The following is a 22655-nucleotide window of genomic DNA, read 5'->3' as shown; positions in this document are numbered from 1 at the left end:
TTTTACGCAAATTAAATCCTATATGTGTATGTATTCGAGTGGATTAGTGATTCAAAAAGGATTATGTACAATTAATCCTTTATAACCGTAAATAAATGAACATTTTGAACAACCAACCCTGCAATTCGGGTGGGATGTCCAAATTAGGAAAAGGATTACTTTTAGTTGCAAAATTAACTGCTTTTTACAAAACGTTACAAGGGATCTGATATCTTTATTAGGTTAAGTGTTTGTTTAATGATCTTTGATATAAAATTCCAACCCAAATGGATACATTGAGTTCTTGTAAAACTGTTGGGTACCAATAACTTTCCTCTACACACATTTAGAATATTAAATAAAAATTTGTGCTAAAATAAAAATAAAATCCACCTTTTTTATCTAGAATTTAAATTAGTTTGTTGGCTTGTAATTGCTAGTTTTTAAGTAAAAATAATAATAAAATCAAATTAACCCATAATAAAAACCAATAAAAGTAGTGGCAATTTTAATTAATTTTTAGAAATTTTTTCTGAAATATGTCCAAAAAATGTTTACTACTTATCTTGGCTTATGTGTATATACTCTGAAAATTTTCTTTAACACAGATATATAATTGGACTTACTACATAGGATCCTAAATCTGCTATAAATTCATATGGAGGCTAGGGGCACATATATTGACATATTTATATGTGTTTATAAGTTAATTTTGGACATTCAAGTAATTTTCTGAAAGGGACTTCGTATGAGAGCTAGGGTCCGATCTTTATTAAATTTGGCAGGGTCATCAACACTTCTAGAAAACTTTACAATATTACAATATTACTTAAAGCGATCTTGTTTTTAAGAGTTTTGAACCAAAAAAAGTACCGTTCGCAATATTTGTAGATGTTGCCCAGGCTTTCGACCGGGTTTGGAATTAAGGCCAAATTTTTTTTTTACACATAAAATAATTCAGTGATACTTTTCGAACAGATCAAAATTTAGCGTTTATATCAGCAGTGATTGGGCTTATGAAAACTAGTATACACCTCCGATTTGCAAATGAATAAACCATTTCCCCATTTGATGTTGACACTTTCATTCCTTGTAGCCATGTGGACTTAAACATAGCATCTATAAACTTAGGAAATGTGGAAACGTAGTAAACACAATGGTTTCACTTAAGAAAGGAAGTTGCCTACCACTAAACAATGCGAATATCCCAAAGTCTGATCTCGTTCACATCTTGGTAATCACTTAGATAGACGCCTTAATTTTAAAGTCATCCTTTATAAAACAGTTTTAAAATCAATTTGAACATATGGAATCCAATTCAGAGTTCGAAGTCGAGCGGCTTTGAGTCGGCGCTGAGTCACCACCGAACTATATTTAGGTACTTGAGCCGCCGCCGGAACATTCGGCTTAAATCGACTCAAATTGTTTAATGTTTTTATTAACCAGGCTATAGACTGTAAGACCAATTATTTTTGATTTTGTAACAAAATGAATTGCTATTGTCCAAATTATATTTTAAAAACGTACAGGATTTTTACAAACGATATTTTATAATTTTCAATACTCCCGATATGTATATTCGTTATTATATTTTTATAGATGTGAATGTACAATAAGTTGTTTCAAAACGATTATGCTTTTATATTAATTATATTTTGCAAAAAAAAAAAATTACTTAAAAGATATGTAAATGTATGTTTTCTTAATATGGCTATGGCCTCCGGAAGGTTAGTGGTTAGTGTTCTAGTCTGGTAGAACGGAGGTTGTGGGTTCAATTCCCACCTGAGACACTGGTTAAGGAGCGCACAACAGGCCCGGAAGAGGCCTAGGTGTATTTCTTCGGATTTGATCCTCCTTTAAAACTAACTAACCAATATGACTACACCATACACAATTTTATCATTAAGAATCAAGACAGTGTAAATGAGAATTAAAGTAGACTTTTGAGCCTTTATTTAAAATCATTTATTATTAATATTTTACACAATGAGATCCTCCCAGTCTTTAAATTTTGATATTTACATTATTTTTGAACATAAATTTAAGATTTTAAATTTCCTTAAAATCGTTCGGCTCTGAGCCGACTTTAAGCCGCCGCCGAATTATTTTGGCTCAGCCGCCGCCAACAATTTTAAGTCGACTTCGCCCTCTGATCCAATTATGGGTACGCAAGCAAAGCTAGTGCAGATGTTATATATTGGACTTAATCCAAATCCTCTTAGAACAATGACGGTATATAAAAAGCAAGAACACCCATAGAGACTTAGGTGTACCCAACGTTAGAACTTAAGTTCTACAGTATTGAATTCTGATGTTTAGGTCCTTTTCAAATGGTCTTTAGTGTCTGGAAGCCAGACGGCTATACATGTCCCGATCACCTTTTTGCTACAAGTGGATTCGAGTTCAGGAAAAATCGAAAATAATCCTTAAATATTTAATTCGGAGGATATAAGCCCAGCCGTTTCTCACAAAATTATGCTTGACAGTGTGTCTAACAAATTAAATTTTAACAGTAAAATAATGTTAAATTTAAATTTTCCTAAATACAACTAATACAGCATTAAAATTTCTTTTGTAATTCATATTTGCATTCATAATGAGTTACAAAATGTTTGAATAAAAAGTTCCAAGTTCGTTAAGGTGACAGTGACAGAAACAACATAAGAAACACTTAAATGTAATTGAAAATCACTTAAAATGGTACATATTTACAGATAAATAAATTAGCATATGTACATCTACTAGCTGAGACAAATTTCAAATGTTTTCAAAATAAATTTGCATATAAAATAAACAGTGAGATATTAAATGTTTCCTACGGATCGGGTATAGAACATAAAAGTATTTTAACTTACATTAGTTAGAAGTGTTCTAGTGTGTCGTTTTGTAGGTCAGATTTATGTATAGAATTATACATATTCTTACAGATTACTGAACTCAGAGTTCTTCCTGAAGATCTGTCTGCAAGATTTCTAGTTACACGTTCTGTAAATAAAACTATTATTGAAATTTTCTACTTATAATTCTGTTATTCATTATAATATCCTTGATGATGGTGGTTGTGGTAGTGATGGTGATGTAAGTGACGGTGGTAACTGTAGTGGTAATACAAATTATGAATTTTGTAGTTAGTCGGTATATGCGCTATGTACGTCAGTATGTGTATAAATGGAACTGGCGCTAATAACTTTTGTATTTGTATTAAATACTTAAGCTTATTGCAATCGTAGTATCGTATTAAAATTATTTTACATATCTACATACGCACAAAGCTACACACTAAAGTGTTTGTAAATAGTAGACAAACACTTGTGCAATTATAGTACAAACACAAATATGAACATTAAAATTTAACCGATATAAACATAATTTCATAGTGTTTAAATGTCCTTGTAAATCGGTGTCGCTATCCCGTACTAGTAATGTTACTTATATGTTAGAATTTCCATTAGTTATAGAATAAAATATGTTTATATGGACGAAGGATATTTGACTTTTGGTGGGTTCAACAACCACTTTTTTTTAAAGAGTAGGTAAAATGAGGTTTCTCTCTAGATTACTAAGAGACACAAAGCTGATAATGGATCTTTCTTTGCATTACTTGGGAATCACTTAATATCATAAATTCATTTCTTGTAAATCTGCTGGGTTGTATGCAGTGTGTGTTTGTTTTTTGGTATTTTTGTATAAGAAATTCATTTAAAATTTTGAAAACATAAGTTTCCACTTTATGCCAATTTCAATTATGTCACTTACATATACAAAAACACAAATTTTTATACACACACACACATACACACAATGTCACCCACAAGTATATATTTAATTCGCTACCCACCAACACCCACACTAAAACCTATTATCTGTGACTAAAACAATTTAGTTTGTGAAATGTATGAATATTATTTGCATTTCTATATATTGCACGAAAAAGTTATGTTGACGTATGTGTGCGTGTATGTATGTGGCTTAGATATGTGTGAAAACACACAAACACACATGCAAATGCCACTTAAGTACTTTAAACAAGAGTTGCCAAGTATAGAAATATATTTCTATCAGAAATTACTATTTGTAGTTAAATTTACAGAAAAATGAAACCTAAATAGGTTAGGTCCCTTTGTGGTACCTGTAAAGATAGTAAAATATAAAAGAAAGAGAGTAGAGGATAGTAGAAGATAGTTAAGGATTAAGTCATAGAAGAGAAATTGAAGGGGAGGAGAAAGAGAGTAGAGGATAGTAGAAGATAGTTAAGGATTAAGTCATAGAAGAGAAATTGAAGTGGAGGAGAAGATTGAGAGGTCTGTCCTTGTGGACTGGTGAGTGCCTAAAACCAGTTACAGTGCCTGATAAAGGCATTTATGTTATCCAGTCCTAGACTGGATAGTTCTGACAAATCATCAAATAGTCGTTTTCCCAGATATACGGATCGAGTGTCTGCTAGCGCAGGGCATTGACAGAGAAGATGTTTAATAGATTCTTCCTCCCCTTCGTCTTGACAACTTCTACAGAAGTCATTGTGGGGAATTCCAAGTCTTCTTGCATGGTTTCCCAATAAACCTTAATATAGTTTTGATGTTTTTCTGCATCTTACTGGGAAGGAGATCTTTAAGTTTTCTTAAAGTTTTTTTTTTGAAAATAACGGATGTTATGAGGTTTTTAAGGATTTTACTTAAATCTGTACTTTGTAGTTCAAAGTCATACGTATTTGATACCAAATAGACCCATATTTCTAAGATTTTTAACCCTACAATAGTACTTCTACATCTAGCTATAATAATATCGATTGATCTATCTGTCCCTTTATAAAAGGTCTGACAGGATAAGACTTACTTTATTCTTCCATGATATCCTGCAATCCTCAGTACTCCATAAAACATACCGATGGATCATCCTGTCTTAGTCGCAGACCCCACTTGTTGAACTCATAACATTGCAATTCTCAATGTCCAACAAAAGGGAAAAAGATGTTTGACAAAGAGGAAATATTAAGTCTTTTTCACTTGACCAAGGATATAGAAAAGATTAGATAGAGTCCTGCGACCTGACTTTGATTCTTTTGGACTGTCGTTGGTTATATATAGTAATTTCATTTCACACATTAAAGTAATTGGTTTAGTTGGTGATAGATGGAAGACTTTTAGCTTAAATATGGCAGCACCTATTATCTTAACTCTGCTAGACACCTAAGAGGTACTCTTAAGGGGTCCTCTTACAGAGTTGTCTGAAATGAATTGATTGTAGTTTTTTTGTTTTTCTTACCAATGACGAAAGAATTCACATTTAGCTTCTTACAAAAAGGAACCTGATGTTTACGAGGTTAACATACAAAGATTTCTTCAGGAACTAAGTGGCATAGAGACTTCATAAATAACGCGGTTGTAGTAAACCTACAAATGTCCTTCTTGGAAATTACTGTAAATTATAAAAATTATGATTCATAAGTTTCAAAATTTAGGGACAAGGTTTATAAAAGTCCGTAAAAAAACACTTCTCAAGTTGGTTGATAAGTAACTTCGACTGCTTACTACATTTGACAACCCAAATACTGTAAACATCTAAGAACTGCAATAATAGTAAAGTCTTTTCTATGCTAAAGTGTATAGGTATGTTTAAATTAAATTTTGACAGTTGGCATAAAGTGCCTGTCAAAATTTCTTAAATCACAAATGCATTTTAACTAATGGTCTTTTGGCATTTATGTCTATATGTTAGTAAATGTCAGACATAATATACTTGTACGCACGCACAGCCTCTTACACCCATCCAATCCATCCATCCATCCATCCATCCATCCATCCATCCAATCATAGCATGTAAATTTCATGGTAAATTTATTATATATACATACATCTTTATGTTTAAGGACTATAGTTCTTTAATATTTTTACCTTAAGATGTGTTTTATTATTTTATTCTCAAGTTTTTTTCATTTTTATCTTAGTATAGGTGAAACATGCAAGGATATGAAAATATCTATATTTTTGTTCTTCATTTGCCAGTTAGATAATAAATTTATGATTTCATATGAAAATCGTCAGATATATGTGTGTGTATAAGTCAGTATGCTTTTGTCATAAGAGTATTATTTTAATAGGACTACTTAAATAGGTGTTTTGTATGTATGTGTGTATGCAGGATTAAAAGGGTGTCCCTTTCGATTTAATCTAATAATAATATTAAAGAGATTGCATTATTGTTTTCTAACTGCTATGGACTCGACTTTCTTCACTAGTTCGGTCTTGAATAAATAATCACAAGCTGTAGCATGAGTGAACCTTGGCCTTGAACTTATCGCTTTATTATGACAACGTTTATGTAGCCACCTCTTTTTTGATTACTTGATCATTTGAAAAGTTACTTCAAAGTCGACGTTGTTGACCCGTAATCAGCGCAATCTCAGTCGAAATGTGTTGCCATTTAACGATCAAATTTGATGTTGTATTGAAAGCTTTGTTGGACATTAATTTGAGTTTATACTCAATAAAATCATAACCAATAATTAAGCCTATAGAATGAAAATGAGTGCTTTACGTGAGTACCTGGCATGATCCCCTACACTACGGTGGTCTTTTTCATCCACTGGGTAGACTTAAACAACGGTCTACAATCGCCCCTGAATCCTTCAATGAAAAACTTATGTGGCAATTTTTCTACATGTATTTGATCGGTCCATGTACAAGCTCGTTGCTGAAGTACTCGAGCTATCTAATCTCTGATCATTGCTGCCCCGTTGCTTAACTTTCGAGATGTAAAAACATTACTTCCGTTTACAATCACGTAGCTGGGATTGCCTCTGTTGATTCGGCAACAGCACCTAGAGACGTAACCGGTGGACCGAAGTACGAATCCATCATAAGCCGAGGACTTTGCTTACATGGAAACATTATGTTAATTATGATATGAACAGACTATACTCTGAACATATCTGGACAAGGAAGGAAAATTCAATGGTATCATTTATATATGATACCTTTCATCCATCATCGTACAACCCAGCACACATCTCATTTATACTATATTATACATTCATAAAAGAAAAACATACTACACATTCATTATAGGTAGACGGGTGGGTGAGGCCCGCAGTACCCCACATTCATCCCGTACCATATACAATGAATACCAACTCATTTCCAACGCTTAGTTCCACAGTCACTCCTCTGTGGGGTATCTGTTGTTTCGGCAACAGCACCGAACTTATTTCGAAATATTGACTTTACCTTACATCAGTATTTTAACCGCAACTTACTCTTCCCGCGAATTTGGGTTTAAACCACAGCCACTACGTGGATCCTGAAGGAACTTCAACCAACTGACCACCCAGGACATAGTCCTGCGGGCAACTAGCCACCTTACGCATAATGTTTTGGAACTACAACTGTCAATTTTGTTAAGAAATTTTTCAATTTTAGTTATATCTCCAGTGGTAGTTATTTTAAATCCAATATTTTAATTTAAGTCTAATTCCTTCTTTATAATCAAGATATTGAGATATAACCAGACTCAGTTTGTAGCAACACTTTTTTGTTGTTTTGTAACAGCTAAAATTATACAACTTTAATCCGAGAGTTCCTAAGAATGTATTTCCAAAATGCTGTATGTAAAGTACGATCCAAAATTCTCAAATACTTGAAAAAACTTTCAGATATAAATTTGGGGAAACAGTATTATGTTATAGTTTGAATGATTCCTTCGACAACATTCTAGTAGGAACTGTTTATAACTTATATCCTAATATAAGGCCACCACAAATTGGCTCCATTCAGATCTGTTGAACCTTTCTGCTTTATCTGCCTCCAGCTTAAAACTGTTGAAGTTTTCGTTTCCATGTATGTAGTGGACGCTTACCTCTATGTGTTTCCTTGGTGATTCCAGCCAATGCAACTTTTGCGATGTCACCAGGGGACCTGTGTATCGTATATCTATTTGTATATAAGAATTGGATTTTTTATTGGACTTCGATTTGTATGAAAATATGTACAGCGACTAAGTGTGTTCCACGTTTCATTGCTGTACAAAAGTTCGAATTTCTTATTTGTGTATTTAAAGAGAAGATGGTCGCTCTAAATGATAACAGGAGCAACTGATTTGTCAGCAATACATAAGCATATCCTTTGACAAACTGTCAAAGGTGACAGCCTGGTGGTTAACAATCTGAATTTTAAGTTGAGCAGCAAGAGAGATAGAACATCGCAGTGTCGTAGTACTCTTTTATCTCTTTCACTACTTGTCGCTTGACTCATCTAACTGCTAATAATTCACTCTTCATCTTTCCAAGTTGTTGAACATTTTGGACTGAATAATGTCCTGGAAGGATATGTTATGACTGACTACATCGAAGGACTTCGAATGTAATTTCATAAGGCATCTGTATATTCGGTTCAATAGTTAAGATCCTGGTGCCATTAAAAATGTTATATTAAGGGTCACCCTATAATATGTACGTTAGTAAGTTACACATTTATCTTTTTTTTGTGGTACACATAATATTTCTATGACAAATTGATTGGAGATTTCATGTCATATCAAAAGCTACCAAATCTGCTATTCATTTTCATTTATATTTAATAATAAAAATACTTCCTACATACTTCTAAATACTCATGGCATATATGGATGTATGTATTTGTATATATTTATCCATTCACATACATAGTTAGACTCTATTCAATCTGTGTTTGAATTGTATTAAATTGTCTATTTAAAAAAAAATTATATAAAAAACATTTATACACTGATTTTTTTCTCATTTTTTCCTGTAGTGTAAACTGTATGACCATTTTATTTATATTTCCCAATTGTATTGATATGCAAAATTTTTTATTTTAATTAAAATTGTCGATAAAATAAAAGAAAAACTTTTAAATTCAGCACATTGTTATTGTTGTTGCTGTTAGTAAAAATATTATTGATTACTTATTATTTATTTTTGGATCAGAGTTTAATTAAACACTTTATTGTTGCACCATCAACACATACAAACACACACATAGGCACTTACACATACACTTCATTATTGGTTAATTCTTTACAATTATTTTAAGGCTGTGGAGCACTTTTAGTAAAATTGTTCATACAAATTGCATTGAATTTATAGAACAATTATTTTAATGTGCTGTTGGTTTTAATGCAGATAATCTATTATTAAATAAATAAAATGTGTTTATCCTCCAAAAGGCAGATGATGGTGAAAAAGTCTTATACAGAAAAAAAAAACAAATTTTAATTGAAAACTTATTATGGTTTTACACGTTTTAATTTTTTTTCAATTTAATTTAAGTACCTACTAGATACAGTTATGTAAATACATATGTGTAGATATAGGTCAATTAAGATTGAATTGAATGATGATGACATCATATTAAACCTTTTTTAAATGTTCTTGTGGTATTTGAGTAATTAAGTTATTTATGCATTATTTGCTGGAGAATCTTGTCATGCTCTTAGTCCTTATATAAAAAGTGGCAAGGAAAAGGAAAAATATGGAAATATATCCTAGATCAATGTTAATATTTAGATTAATTAATGGCGTGTCCAAATGTTCAGTGTACATTACGACACATCAAAAAGGGGCATAGTGTCTACGGATGTTAATAACAAAAATGTGTTAGAAAATTTGTTTAGAATTAGAATAGAGTAAATCTTATCCCAAAAGGAATTGCTCCAAAATTTGGTTGTTTGGTGATTATGTAGCATTTTGGATTTCTTTAAAAAATTTTCCTGGATAGACCATCTTCGGACGATGGCGTGTCATTATGTCCAGCGACATAATGTCCATGGATCTTATGATACATTTAATTGAGCCATAGTGTCCATTGACGTAATGATTTCAATAATGTCACAATGTCTATGAACAAAATGACATAAAGTCCATGATTTTAAAAGAGCACATTTATCAACAAAAGGTTAAATCCACAATGTGCACGACATTTTGACAAAGTCTTTGTGATTTTTGTAGGGATAATCAAGCATTTAACATAATTTGGGGAGTACGATTGTATTGGGGCTAGGTGAAATAATGAACCAATTTTTACAGTCTCAATAGGTTTCGTTAATCTTGAAAATTGCAACCTGTAGTTTGATTATAAGGACTTTATGAACGTACAAAAGAAATGTCAAACGGACGGACATAGCAAAATCGATTCTGAAAATGATTCTGAACCGATTGGTTTCATTTTATGTGTATAGAGCAAATATTTTTGTGCGTTTATAATATCAGCACAAACTAAAAAATATTCAAATTTCTTAGAATCAGTCTTTCGCACCTTAACCTTGATACTCTTGGCCTTTAAGAGGTATTCGAAGAAGTTAAGACTGTATAGCCACCAGATAATAATATAGGTTCATAACAGATTTCTTCTGTGATCGCTCTATGTGATCGCTTCTATGTGATCGCTCTGTATTAAACGAGTGCAGACAAAATTATTTTATACCCTTTTTTAATTTTGCTTCCTTTTCCCTGTCGTTGTCGATCCATGTCTACCTAGCACCCAGTGTCCTGTTATATACCTGCTATAAACCTCGATATATTCCATATACTTGTGTTTATAAAATGTCGTGTGCATACCCCATTGAAGGGGGGCTACAATAACTTGGACCCTTTAAATGTATCTAGATTATTCCACCTATTTTCAGTTTTCTGATAAAACCTAAGGGTATGGCTATTGAGACGGCGTTGGAGATATCAAGATCCGTTCTGGCAAGGTTGTTTGCCCATTAGTTTACATAATAGTCCCTATATAGACCCAAACAGAGGACCAGCCTTGACATCTTGCATTGCCTGACTTTTTTATCGACAAAAATTCCTATGTTGCGCTGTCATTTTCGCAAATATTTTAGTCGGAAGAACACTAAAGTTCTTTACAGAAACTGATATATAAAACATTTTCCTGACTTTAGTAATAAAATTTTGAAGCTAAATTATTGTATAGAAATAGTTAAATCAAGTGAAATAGTAAAAATTTCAAAATAAATTCTCACTAGATAATTAAAACTTTAAATATAATATTTTGACTTAATTTCTAACATTATTATGACTTAATTTCTAACCAAAAACCAAAAACACACAACAAAATTTTATAAACCCCAAATGTATGTCATGCAACGACTAATAAAAATAAAACAAAATTACAAAACTTCTGTTAAGCTAATGTATCTTTTGAAGTGGCTGCCAAAAAATGTTTTATTCTTTGGTTAATCTGCCTTTTTATTTTAAAGTATTGTTATCTTAACAAATTCTCCATAAATGTTTAAATAGCAACAACAAAAATTAAATATATAACAAAATGTTTAATATATATCCACACAAACATTTCAATGTGAATCTTTGTCGTGATCGTTTGAAATGGGACAAAGTTTTAAATTGTTTCCAGTGAAAGTTGGAAGAGTGTAAAGGTTTTACAAAAATGTCAATTTACCTTCTAGATGTAAGACATTTCGAGGAAATGTATGAAATAAGACTGTAACAATTCAATGGTTAGTAATTCATTTCGTCTAAAGGCGTGTGTTTGCATGACAGTTTTTTTTTTAAATTGAAATTACTCACTGGGTATTTGTTCATATGTATGTGTTTATGTGTGCGGATGTGTGGGTAATCGGGATAAGTAAATATGAAAATGTAAAATACATTTAAATGCATAATCTGTAATAAAACGAAACAGATGAAGAACAAATTTTGTTAGTGGGGTTTTTGTGTGGTTGGAATAATGCTTTTCTTAACTTTAAAAATCATGTCATAGATTTAGGTATTAAAACTATTTACTTACAAAAAAAATAGAGGAAATACATTAAAGATTGGCCGCAAACTACTTACAACATACACACACTTAGAAATAAAAATCGCTGGCAACAGATTCTAGATACTATAAAAATAAAAATGGTTATTTAGTTGTTCGTAGTACATGGATAATTTGGCAAACACAACAGCAGCAACAGCAAATAGCAAAAACTAAACAACAATATGAGGGTGTTGCTAAGAGTTTTTCGTAAAACATTTAAACTATTGTTTGTTTAGAAGTTGATTGTTGTTGTTGTTGTTGTCTTTGGGAAACAACAGTTTCGTCCCTTCGAAAATACATATAAACAAAAAACAAGTATGGCCAGCAACAATGCCATAAATATGCATTAGTCTTTTCGTTTTTTTTTTTCAATCTATAACAGTCTTCCACCTCCTCTAACTCTCTACTCTATAACATTTGATTTCCTACATCTTGTACTTGTTCTGATTGTGATAGTTATTCTATTTTGGCTTAATGCCCATATTCAAATTTTTCTTCACAAAATGCTAATAACCTAAAATGTTTGCAGTTTTATTAAAATAACCCAAATTGTGAGTGAAAAAGAAATTCACTAATATTACAATTTCTTTTTTTTGCTTTTTCTTTTTTTACTTGCAGTACAATTACTTGATGGAGTTTGATTATCTACCAAAATCTGACATCGAAACGGGAGCTTTAAGAACGGAAGAACAACTTAAAGAGGCCATACGAAATCTTCAGGTAAGCAACAATTTTTAAATGTAAAAGGCTTAAAAAGGAGATACAGTGAAACACGGTTATAATAAACGTCATTCAATATTAAGATAAGATTCGATCTTGGTTAAAATTCATCAAAGTTGCTCAACATTATGACATACAAACAGGCTTATATAAAAATGCACATTGGCTCCCATGGCTTTGCGTCTGAGTTTGATCAATAAAAGTTGACAAACTAATAAATGAACCTAATAAAACTATTCTTGAGATTCTTATTGTATGCAAGATACCCCCCCGGGGGCATGTTACCTTGGTGAAAGCTACACCTTGGTGTTATTGCAATATCCCGGGGAAAAGAGGTGCTACCAATACCTCTAGTCTGCCGGGACTATAAACTGGTGATGATCAGATGTATCCTCGGCCTTTCCGTGGAATGATCTGGCATGGGGTCTAACCAGAGTACCATATAATCTGGCACTACGGGTGGCCGGTTGCCCGCAGGACCTAGTCCTGGCCGGTCAATTGGTTGAGGTTCCTTCGGGATCCACGTAGTGGCTGTGGTTGAAACCCAAATCGCGGGGAGAGAATGTTGGTTTAAGGGCTGATATATCCTATACCTAATGGGTTGGATAATTCTCTCTTCGTCTCTTCGAACAGGTCTGTGTACAAAGCAGCATATGCCGGATTCCTAAACCCGATCGGTATTTCTTACCGGTCGTGTAGTGGGACGCCGGTATATGCTGGGGAATTGTCAGGTTAGTGTTCAATGGTTGCCTGTCATCCCGTAGAGCGATCTTTATGATCATGGGAATGGAACTGATGCTGAAATTGGTGAAAGATCGGGAAAGTCTCCATATATTGGAGAGTAGTACTGATTTAGTATGCCTTTTTACGCTTCGGGGAAGTTCTTCGGTGCTGTTGCCATCTCAACAGGACATTTTGATACATGCTACGCGACTAATTTGTCGGGGCAATTATTGGAATCAATTGACTTTGGAAATTCCTATTTCCTTTGTGCATTGATCGGTTCATAAAAGAGGGATCCTGATCCATTTTGTTGGGTATTTCGGACTACCAAATATGTCTCTAGGTGCTGTTGCCAAACCAACAGAGCCATCTCAGTAGTGTGGTTGCGCGGGCTTAAAGAGGTTAAGGAATGCACTGGAGTGGGTCATTAGATGATGGGGATTGCATTTTGAATAATGCAATCTTTCATGACATCATAAGGGTGGTCACCTTCCGGTTTACCGGAGGATTGATTTCACCTGATGTTGGGACTCGTCACCCCCTTCTATTGACTTTAGACCAGTGATTGCTTTTTCCTTGTCGGGGTTCGCATTGGGATTGAACCCATGCTGCCTGTCATTCCGCAACGGGGCTACTATGGCAAGAGATTAGATAGCTCGAGTACTTCAACAAAGTACTTGTACATGGACCGGCACAGCCATGTACAAAAATTGCTACCTGAGTTCCTCATTGAAGAATTCAGGGGCGCGGGTAGACCGTCTCTAGTCTATCCTGTGGGTGAAAAAGACCACCGTGAAATTAGGCCGTCAAGGCAGGTGTTCACGTTAAACTCTCGACTTCATTGTATGCAAGATACGTTCACGATCAATCGGAAACGAATAAGAATTTTTCACTTGAATACGACAATCATTGTGGAATATTACGCTATTGTAACAGCTGCCAGAAGAATCAGCAAATTCAAATTTACTATCTGGTAGGGAACTTTTAACAGTAATATTCTCATTCGTAAAAAGCCAGTTCTTCGGACACTCGACACCTTTAAGTCTTAATGTATATGATTTTCGGATCATACTGGATTTGGTAAGCATCTACAGACTTATATGGTAGACCAATAAGCGAAGGTTTCGCTCCTTACTCACAGGGGACACACTTCGGCAAGTGTGGTTTGTGGATCAGATTTAACCCTGAATATAACCTGTCAAAGACGGGAAGGAAGTTTTGCCAAAATACAATACAATTATTTAGAAAGTTATACGGCATTGTGTATTCGGGTGGGATAAGCTCCTCATATTTCCTTCTAATTTTCTAAGTCCACAGTTACTCCGCTGATAAGAAATATTAATTTCACAATGCGTTTAAACCAACACTCTCTTCTTGCTATTTAGCTCTTTTAAGATTTTTTTTTTAATTTTCTCGATTTTGAGCGAAATTTTGAGTACACAGCTATAGTAAATGGTTATTTCCAAAGAAAAATAAGTTCTTTTTTTAAATTTGATGTTACTACATGCTAAAAAGGATAATATTCTGCGATATCCTTCTAAAACACTTTTTCCATTTTTCATCAAAAATGATCAATATACGTCAAAATAAAGCGTGTGGTGAAGTCATATCAATAAAATATTCAGCGGTTTTCTTTTGTGCGTGAAAGGGCTAAACACAACTGCCACATGCACCCTGAAGCAACTTCTCCAAAGAACGACACTAGTAAAAGTCCGGCGGTCTAGAGGACCTATATACCATGGATATTAATAAAACTAATGATTACTAGGGAAACATGCACTGCGAAGAGGGTTGATGCTGGCAATCGGAGAAACTCATTCGACGTAAAAGGTAAAATAAGCGTAACGTTCTTGGACAAAACTCTTTCATTAAAGAACATTAATAATCCGATGTTTGCGGTATGGTATATGATTGATGATTTAAAATGATCAGTTTTGACTGAACACAATCTTGTAAAATCTCATGTAGTTCGTTATAACCGTGATTTACTGTATTTAACATGTATATATGTATGAATGAATGTTTAATTTTTGTGTGCTTTTAATCTTTTACAGAGCTTTGGCAATATTTCAGTGACTGGCGAAATCGATAGTGAAACGAAAAAACTTATTAAACGACCACGTTGCGGTGTCGGCGATAATAATCATTCATTATCATTCTCACCCGATAATTTGCATCATGGTCGTATGAAACGTTATGTTCTACAGGGACCTAAATGGGAGAAAACTGATTTAACATGGAGGTAAGTTTTGAAATTGGAACTGTCAATGAAATTTACTATGGAACCATCCATATTATTTTACTTGGGCGCCTTAGGTGCCAATTTCTTTATAATGTTTATTTGATATTTGTGTTAAATTTTAATAAACAATATATTTAATATGCAATTTATTTAATATCTTATTTAGTTTTATTTAAAACAACATAAATTTAAATATTAATTAAAAAATATCATAAAAAAACTGAAATTGCATCAGCGCTACTCAGGAGTCATGGTATATTAATGATATAAAAATCTTTTCGTCTAGAAATTTTTAATGATTTTCTTGTGATGCAGTTTTTTTGCTCCTTCTTTTTTAGTAGTATTTCTTAATAATAACTCCGCTATAAATTAAAGCCATTTCTCAGTCAAATAAATATATACAAAATATTGAAATAAAAATCAACTAATAGATGATAACGAACGAATCAATTTAGAACTACAATCTTTTATAATTTATGGAAGGAAAGATGAGGTTAATTATGCTATTATTGATAGAACTTGTATGGCTCTTTTACGAAAACGTGGACCGATATTGCCCATTTTGAATGCCGGACAAACTGTTTTAACTAAAAATATATTTGACAGACGGACAAAATCAATACTTCCATCTTTTTTGCTGATGGTCATTGCGAAACTAATAAGGTGAAGTCATTTCAACAGCTGATTGTTTTTTTATTCGCGGAAATTTAGTCCGAAGCTGTCAAACTCCATAGACCTGGTCCACACTATGGAACTTTCGTTGAGAAACTTTTTCTTTATTCTCTTTTGAAGTTTCCTTAATGTCCACACATAGAAACTTTTGTTTCAGAAACTACGTGTAAATTGCATTGATTTGTTGTTGTACGAATGAGAGAATAACAAAACAAGCTTTCGAGAACAAGAAACTCCGTACCGCGAGAGAGATGAATGATATTCTTTCTCTTTCTATCCCAAGTTTCCCAAGAAAAGTTTCCTAGTGTGGACCGGCAGATATAAAAAATATTCTCTCTCAAACCCGACGCTGTCAAACTACTGTCAACTAAAAAAAAATTTCATGAATTCGCCGCAAAATGAAATGACTCCACCTTATGGTATATTATCCTTGATGATGGGTATTAAAATATTTCAAAAATAGATTAAAACATGAACCTTGGTGAATATTTAACTTATAAAATAAAACATTTAAGAAGAAATATTGCAAATTATCCAAAAACGAGTTCGAAGATATTTTCGAAACTTTAAAGTACATTGAATTTTTAAAGTTATTATACTGCCTGTAGGGTAACTTATTGAAATAAACGAAAAAACTACATATACCGTTTAATGCACAAATATGTATATCCTGTCATCCTTTTTTTCGCTATTCTCATTCTTGTTTCCATCATCCGGCCATTTATCCATTCATTCATTCATTCATTCATTCATTCGTCACTTAGTCTGTCAGTCAGTCGCTTCTTACTTATTCTCCCGCGCTTGTTTTGTGTGTTTACAATATTTTCAATTAATTCAAATGTCAAACGGAGCGTAACGTGTTAATTGTAATTTTTATTGCACAATTTTATGAAAATCTGAATTAATTTTCATCACTGAGTAAAAATGGTAATGAGAAATCGTATGAAAACTATCATGGGGAATGCGTTAAAAATTCAAACAAGATGGACGGTTTTTATGCATTTTATTATGAACAAGAAAATTTAAGGAAAAGAGGACATTTTGCATGGGGGGTGAGTTGAGTTGGAAAAAAGTACTGCAGAGCGATAAGGGAATAAAATAAAAATAAATTGATGCATATCGTCTACATTTGTCCTGCTTGACATTCAAAGTTTCTTCATTCGTGTAGTTTTTTGTTTTTTTTTTTTTTTTTTTTTGTTTTGTTCATTATTTTTATAAATTTTTCTATACAATTCTTAAATTAAACGTAAAATGTTTAATGCTTAAACGAGTCAAATAACAAGAAATTGCATTGTTAAGGAGTGTTGTCAACTTTTCGTTTGTAAGACAAATTGAGATATTAAAGGTTTAAAATATCTTTATAATTCTAAACTTTTGGGCTGATATAGTCAGAATAACACGACATAACAACCAGCAAAAGCTCGGTAATAAGTTGTACTTAAATAACCACTTACTTTTCAATGACTCCAACTTACCGTCAGCATTTCAATCTGATTAAACTTGTATGTAAAAACCATTATTTGACGTGCAATAAAATAAAATTAACCTGGTTCATTACTCTCGCGATGAGGTTTCATTGTACCTGAAAACCCGATTTGTTTGTTACAAACATCTTTAGTGCTGTAGGCTATACAAATAAGCATTATTTCAGCATTATCTATAACTAAAAGTATTATTTATTACTGCAGCATTAACGATAAAGATAATCGCTATAAAGATATCACTATTTAGGTGGCTGATTACAATGTTTGCCTTCTTACTTTTTCGTTAAGAAAAGGAGGTTTCTTTTCTTCAACATTCTTTAGTTTTTGTAGCGTGAATCACTTGAAGCATACAATAAGTTGCATTTTATGTAAAATATAAAAAAATATAACTTTTTTAATACATCAGTGATGGTACACACTGCTAATATAATTTATTTAGGGAAAAAGTACTAATTTTGCAAAATATCCTGAAATATTAAGATTTTCATAAAGTACCAAATCAAGTTTTTAGCTTTAAAATTTAATTTCTAAATCTTCTAAAAGTTAATCCTAAAAGTACCCAATATTGCATTAAGTTAAGAAAAGTACTTTTCAATTAAAACACTTTTATTTAGCATTTTTGTCCCGTATTATTGTTTTTATTTCTTATCATTGATGTCTTGTTCAGTTAAGTTTATCATAAAACTAAATGAAATATTTATGTGTAAAATGTTTTTGTATTTTCTACTCATCTCGTTTTTTTTTTTGCATTTTTTGCAAGTGTTCTTTTTTCGCCGTTTTTGTTGGCAGGGGGATATTTTTTCCTTTTTTTTTTGTTTTTTTTTTGCGTATTGTTTAATTATAACAAGGATTCAACTACTATTTTGTATAAAGGTTTGTGTTACTGTAGCTAGAATCTGTAGTGATTTTCATTTAGTTCAGTTGAAATGTTAGTGATAGTGATTGTTATTCGTTTGTTTTTATTTAAAGAAGTACAGTAGGGTTTCGAATATTTAATTTTATCGAATTTCCATTTTGATTCTTTTACACTGTTATTGTGAACTCTTAAATGAAATTTCAGAAGAAGTAATCATATGATTTTTGGTAAATATCAATGAACAAATTTGCAGATTAAACCTTTGACCCTTTTACCTGGTCGTACAAGTTGCATGCCTCAGATTTAGTCCTCCTCGTAAAGAGACATATTCTGGCTCGTGAGATCATTATATTAAAAATGTGCCAAAATACCTTAGGACTACTACACTCGCTTAAAGTGTGGGTGAAGTCTAAGGATTTAACGGTTATTTGGTATACACATGCATTATAGTTGTATCGCAAATACAACGTATATTATCGGGTGGAAAATAATGGAAATCGTACTTACTTGAATCATACAGTACAGAAGTGCCAAAAGTGGACTAGAATTTATCTGAAGAAATTGTCTTTGGTTCGTCCATTAACAAATACTGTAACTACCATTCTTGATTTTTTTACCGGAAAGAGAAAACACTAGACGTTTTGTCGAGGCTACCTGGAGAATGGTAATCAATACTTCTAGACTTAGCTAATTCCCAGCAAAAACTTTCATTACGACGTTAGGGGTTAAAATGTCTCCCGTAGGTTAGTGGTTAGTGTTCTAGTCTGGTAGACCGGAGGTGGTCAGTTCGATTCCCACCTGAGACACTGGTTAAGGAGCACTCAACAGGCCCGATAGATGCCTAGGTGTATTTCTTTGGATTTGATGTATATACAATCTCCTTTCAAACTAACTAACTAACTAACTAGCTAGCTAACTAACTAATTAACTAACTATAGCGCAATAAGTTATTATTACAACATGTTGATGTTATTAAATGATAGTACTTACCACAATCGCTTACAAGTAGTTAGAAAATAAGTCTATGTAAAGTTTAAATATTCACTCAAAAGCAGATTAGTGCAAAAGAAAGTATTTATAAAACTCATTATGAAAAACGATATCCCAGCAAAAAAGAACTTCAAATGAAACGAAAAAGAAGTAGAATTTACTCCATGGATGTATTGAAAAAGACCTGAAGATGTAATGATTTTAACACAGACTAGTCATAAAAGGCACATTCTTTTTATTGGATTCAAAATTCACGATATCTAAAGTCGTGCTCAGGAAGTAATTTTTATGTTTGTTATTTTTTGGAAGTTATTAGGATGTGAAAGTATTAAATAATACAACTAAATTTACTTAAATAATATTAATAAATAAATTACACGCATTTATCAATCTTCAAATAAATGACAATAATTTAAAAATTTCTATACAAAAAAATATACCTTTAATTTTTAGCAAAATTCGATTCTTTTCGCTTCTTTGGAAGTCAATAAACACCACTTCCACAGAAGGTAAACAAATTCACTTAGTACTACTTTTGAAGTGGTGATAAATGTTATGCGTTTGAAAGTATTTTGTATTATTCTTGCTGCTACCAAGTTTTTGCTGGGTTCGTACTACTTATTGAAAACGATATTAATTCAAGAACAGTTTGCTAGATATTTTTTTTGAGCGTTAGATCACAAGTTTTAATAAATCTGCATTTGCATTTTGAGCTTCATGCTAGAAGATAGAATCTTCCAATCTTTTTGGATCATAAAAAGAAGTAGAGCTTGTCAAGAGCAATTATACGAGGTGAACACCCGAAAGATGAACCCTTGCAACAAAATGAAAAGGATACATAGAAGGCATGTAAATCAAATTGTGTCCCTTTTTCTTTAGAGTTATGACAAAATGATCAATATTATAGAAAGATTCCTTATTTGAGAGATGAATTGTTTTTAGAAAATCGAGGCTAGAATAAACCAATAAACTCTTCTGAATCCACATAAAATGAGACCTGATTATAATTACAATTTTTTGTTGCAATTTACAGTTTTATCGTTTAATTGTAGATGTTTTGTAGTTGTTACTAATGTATTTGTTGTATCTCTCGTTTTGTTTTTTTTTTTTTATTAATGATGTCCATGTCGACAACCATGTTTCAAAGTTCATTAAACACTTTGCGCCAAATTGAATTTAATGTTTAAGTGTTAAATAAAATTGCTATTTCTTTGCTGTAGCCCTTGGGGTGTACACAACAACAGCAACAAAAACACAAAGCGAAAAATAAAAGAAAACCTTTCGTCGTTGTTTGGGTAAACGGAGGTCGGATGTTGGTGTAAACTATAGACAAAAATTAGTATTTTATGCAAATTGCATAATTAAGCATAAAAACATTGTCGAGTTGTTTATTTATTTATTTTTAAGCAGAGATTTTTTATTTTATTTCATTTTACTTATATTTTAATTTCCATCTTTTATACAAGAAATAACAAAAAAGAAAAAATATTTAATTTGAATGGTATGCAAGGATAATATGTTTTGTAGTTTTTTTTTCTCAGGAATCAATATCCTTAACAAAACAATTATAATTGTTTTAATTTCGTTTCAGTTTTAGTATAGTTATTACTTTGTTAAATAAATAAATAAATAAATATACAATAATAACATTTTCATGCTTCATTTAATGTGCAACAACATTTAATTGTATTCATACTGTGCCAAAAATTACAACAATGAAAACAACAACATTTTACAAATTGCCAATATCCTGTTGTAAATAAATTCACACGAACAAAGTAAATAGGCATCATGTGTGTTCACACAGAGCAAAACAATTTATTTGTTTGCAGTAACTAAGTTTTTTAGTTACTGTTATATTGTTTAATTTTATTTGATTTTTTTCTTTACTTTATTTAAACTTCTATAATTGTACTCACTAACTTTAGTTGTTGGTATTGAATTAATTATTCCATTGATGTTAGTAAAACTTTTTTGTTCCGTGTATTATGTTTTTATTTGTGTGAAAATATTTGTGTTTCATTTGAATTATTATCAAGAATTTTGTATAAAATTTTCGATTATTTCAATGGAATTTTGTGGGATTTGAATTAAATTTGGCAAAAATTTTATATAATTTTTAAATTTAACTTAGTATATATCAATTAATTTACTGGAATAAGTATATATTTCAATTGTTTAAAAAATTTTAACGTTTTGTGAAAATCAGCACACTGATTGGTCAGCACATTATGGTAAATATGTTTCATTAGTTCAAAAGTTGAAATTTTGATATGAAACCCATAAATCGTTTAAGTAAAACAACCAAAAACTGTTTTGAAGACGAAGTATTGATGACATTAGTTCATCAAGATTGTTGTGAAATTCAACTAGAAACATACTAAACCATTGGGGCTACTCAATCAAAAATTTCAAAACATTTTAGGGCGTAACCTCCTAGTACTAGGCCAAAAGTCATACAACAAGATCTTGAGAAATGATTTTCCTTAACTCAAACGCAGCTTGAAGAGTATAAAGAAAACCTTTAATTTTACTATTTTTTTTATTTTTTACCACATTTAGACTATATTGTTCATACCATATAAAGAAAAACAGTCATAATGAAGATGACAAACAAAGTCCTGTTGAGTTCCCATTATCTTGCATGACCATTGGTAAGAGTGTGAGAAAAAAAAAAATACCACCTCTTTGCCCCCTTACTAACATCGACATAAATCAATTAACACCTAATCATATTAGATAGAGAACTTGCAACTAAGTAATTGAAAACTTTATTTTCTTAATAAACAAAACGTCTTATTGTCGTGACCCTTTTCTAATTTGCACCACCACACCATTATCATCATGTGTTAAGATGGCAACAGAAAAAAAAGTTCACTAAACAAATAAAAATTTATGTCCGTACGTATTGTTTGTTTAGAATTTGTATCTTTCTTTGTATTAATACACAAACTAATTTTGGTAACAAATATACATATTAAATTGTCTCACACTACACTATATATTGCCATTAATTTAATTACCACCGAAAGCTTCTTGCCAATTAGAGACAAAAAAAAGACAATTTTTATTTTAATGCCATAATATTTTTAGTTATTAGCTATTTTCTTTAGCATTTGCTTGGTCATATGATTTTAAGCAATTATCTAATTAAGTTTTTATATGTATGATTTTTTACAATAATTGAAATAGAATATAACTAGTTTTTG

General features: G+C 31.8%; 1 protein-coding gene across 1 annotated transcript in view; it reads left to right on the top strand.

Annotated features, from left to right (window-relative positions):
- Positions 1 to 22655, top strand: part of LOC111679737 (matrix metalloproteinase-2) — a 431040-nt gene that overhangs the window by 77901 nt on the left and 330484 nt on the right. Inside the window, exons 3-4 of the mRNA XM_046954999.1 lie at positions 12378 to 12479; positions 15257 to 15444. Of these exons, the coding sequence (XP_046810955.1) occupies positions 12378 to 12479; positions 15257 to 15444 (290 nt within the window). The remainder of the gene's footprint in view (positions 1 to 12377; positions 12480 to 15256; positions 15445 to 22655) is intronic.

The sequence above is a fragment of the Lucilia cuprina genome, chromosome 6 (assembly GCF_022045245.1).
Source record: "Lucilia cuprina isolate Lc7/37 chromosome 6, ASM2204524v1, whole genome shotgun sequence".
NCBI lineage: Eukaryota > Metazoa > Arthropoda > Insecta > Diptera > Calliphoridae > Lucilia > Lucilia cuprina.
This window is presented reverse-complemented; position numbering and strand designations above follow the sequence as displayed.